The 3,215-nt window shown below is 46.4% G+C and overlaps 1 protein-coding gene across 1 annotated transcript in view; it reads left to right on the top strand.

Moving 5' to 3' along the window:
- EDEM2 (ER degradation enhancer, mannosidase alpha-like 2) overlaps window positions 1-3,215 on the top strand; it is a 35,531-nt gene that overhangs the window by 16,310 nt on the left and 16,006 nt on the right. Inside the window, exon 6 of the mRNA XM_011929214.1 lies at window positions 1,677-1,818. Coding sequence (XP_011784604.1) covers window positions 1,677-1,818 — 142 coding nt within the window. The remainder of the gene's footprint in view (window positions 1-1,676; window positions 1,819-3,215) is intronic.

A 3,215-nucleotide genomic window follows, 5' to 3' on the forward strand; every position in this document is an offset into this window, starting at 1 on the left:
GGAGACCTGTAGTGAATCCCTTAGTCCATCTCAGGCAGATTTTGCTCCAGCAATGGGACCGTAGTAGACTCTGTTGGTGCTGTGTCCATATCCTCTCAACTCTTACCATTTCCATGCACACTGGCCAGTCTTCCAACTGCCATCACCTGCGCCTCTTTGCCTAGGGGTCTCCTCTGGTGCCTGGAGCCACTTTGCTTGCCTTTGGCTGAGGGTACCAGGATTTAATGCTACCCATGAGTAGCTCTCAAGCCAGTAACTGATACCGATGGGAGTTGGTAGATAAACATTCCAGTTCCCTGCCCCTTTGGTGGGATCACTCTGAAGCTCGAGCTCTACGCTGAATTCCTGAGCTCCCCAGCAGGATTGAACTCCAGTTCCCATGGTGGAAACCTGCCTGATGGCATACCCCTTAAATGCTGCATCCCTTGCCCTGCCTCACTTTACTCCTCCTCTTCTGGTGTTTACAGGGACTCGCCTTCCAAATCAACTACTTTTGATCAGAATGAGGTTGTGCCCCTGGGGGAACCCAAACTAACACAGAACAGTTAGCTATTTCTTTGAGTACCAAATGAAGTTACCAGCTTCCATGAGGGTCTAAGCTGTATGAAAAATACATATCTGTGACCGGGCGCGGTGGCTCATGCCTGTAATCCCAACACCTTGGGAGGCCCGAGGCAGGCGGATCACCTGAGGTTGGGAGTTTGAGACCAGCCTGACCAACATGGAGAAACCCCGTCTCTACTAAAAATACAAAAAATAAAATAAATAAAATGAAACAGAAAAATGCATATCTTTATTTTTTTGAGACCCAGTCTCCCCCTGTCGCCCAGACTGGAGTGCAGTGGCACGATCTCAGCTCACTGCAACCTCCCCCTCCTGGATTCAAGTGATTCTCGTGCCTCTGCCTGATGAGTAGCTGGGATTGCAGGTGCACACCACCATGCCTGGCTAATTTTTGTGTTTTTAGTAGAGACGGGGTTTTACCATGTTGGCCAAGTTGGTCTCGGACTTCTGACCTCAAGTGATTCGCCCACCTCAGCCTCCCAAAATGCTGGGATTATAGGCGTGAGCCACTGCGCCTGGCCAGCATTGGCAATTTTTAACAGTCTCTACAGAGACTGAACAATTAAAAAAAAAAAAAAAGTCAAAGGATATAAAAAAAAGGTACTCAGTGACATTGGTGAAGTCTCCTTTTGCCCCTGTCTCCAGCTATTCGGTTTCTCTCCTTAGAACCACTCTGTCAGCTTCCTGGTGAATGTTCTTCTTGAGTTAATTTATGGAAATATGTAAAGCATGCCTGTGCCTTCAAATACTGGAATCACATGCTGAGTGCTGAGAAATCGGACAGATTGTGGGAACAGCAAATTCTCATCTCCCATCTCACACTCACTCTAGGCAGGACATAAACACTCCAAATCATTTTTCTTTTTCATTTTTTGCTCAATGTGTGTAATTAAGTCTTCATAAATGTGCATGAGATGCATCTCTACTATGCGGATGTACAGGAAGGCTGGCCATGATCCAGCCTTGCCCTTCCCTCTCACGGTCTGTGTGTCTCCCAAGAAGCACAGGGGCGCCTACTTTGCATCTTCCTGGGTAGTCAGGGTTGGGGGTGAGCAGATCCTTCTTTGGCCATCAGCCTTCCCCTTGGGACCGTGTGTCTTTCTCTCTCTCAGGTCGGCAACCACATTGATGTGCTCACTGGCAAGTGGGTGGCCCAGGACGCAGGCATCGGGGCTGGCGTGGACTCCTACTTTGAGTACTTGGTGAAAGGAGCCATCCTGCTTCAGGATAAGAAGCTCATGGCCATGTTCCTAGGTAAAAAGGGCAGAGTAAGGGAGCTTTTCCCCTGATTTTTCTTGTTGATGTGTGATTTGTTTAAAAACTTTTTTTTTTTTTTTTTTTTTTTTGAGACAGAGTCTTGCTGTGTCTCCCAGGCTGGAGTGCAGTGGCACAATCTAGGCTCACTGCAACCTCTGCCTCCCAGGTTCAAGTGATTCTTGTGCCTCAGCCTCCTGAGTAGCTGGGACTACAGGCGCACACCATCACACCCAGCTAATTTTTGAATTGTTATAGAAATGGGGTTTCACCATGTTGGCTAGGCTGGTCTTAAACTCCAGACCTCAGGTGATCTGCCTGCCTTGGCCTCCCAAACTGCTGGGATTACAGGTGTGAGCCACCATGCCCGGCCTGAGTGCCTGCAGAATCAGTTCTGAATTCAGAGTCACTATGGACTTACACTGCCCACTTCATGCCCACTACACCACTTCATGCCTTCTTGCAAAAGCCAACTGAAGCATGCTGCATTCTGTGTATGTAGCCCTGTATTTCTTGTCTCCTGGCCATTGCACACGGCGTCTTCTTTGCCTAGAATGTCTTTTTTCCTGTCTTCCTGTGTCCAAATTCTTTTCACCCTTCAAAGCCTAACTTAAATGTCACCTTGCCCAGGAAGTAGCTTGATCCTTCTTCAGAATTCAGGACCTTTAGCATCTTTCTTGCAGTTAGCTCTTATCAACAGTTACAGCTCCACTAATTGAATGCAGAATCCGTGCCTTATTCATCTTATGTTTTTCACAGTGCTTTACGTGTGGTAGATAATAGATTAATCTCTGTTGAATAAATACGTCTTATCCTCCAGGCCCTTAGACACTAGCAATATTGAGGAATTGTTGAGCACCTAATTACTATTACTATTATAGCTACAGTAGTCCCCTGTTATCCACAGCTTTGATTTCCATGGTTTCATTTATCCATGGTCAACTACAGTCTGAAAATAGGTGAGTACAATCAGATAAGGTATTTTGAGGCTGAGTTCAGTGGCTCACGCCTGTAATCCCAGTGCTTTTGGAAGTGAGGATTGCTTGAGGCCAGGAGTTTGAGACCAGCCTGGGCAATATAACAAGACCCCCTCTCTTTAAAAAAAACAAAAAAGATATTTTGAGACACCAAATTTACATAATTTCTTTTTTTTCTGTCTCTTACCAAAGAGACAAATTCACATACTGTCTATACAATATATTGTTATCATTGTTCTGTTTTTTTTTTTTTTTTTGAGACGGAGTCTCGCTCTGTCACCCAAACTGGAGTGCAGTGGCCGGATCTCAGCTCACTGCAAGCTCCGCTTTTCGGGTTCACGCCATTCTCCTGCCTCAGCCTCCCGAGTAGCTGGGACTACAGGCGCCCACCACCTCACCCAGCTAGTTTTTTGGTATTTT

The sequence above is a fragment of the Colobus angolensis genome, unplaced genomic scaffold (genome assembly GCF_000951035.1).
Source record: "Colobus angolensis palliatus isolate OR3802 unplaced genomic scaffold, Cang.pa_1.0 Scaffold8, whole genome shotgun sequence".
NCBI lineage: Eukaryota > Metazoa > Chordata > Mammalia > Primates > Cercopithecidae > Colobus > Colobus angolensis.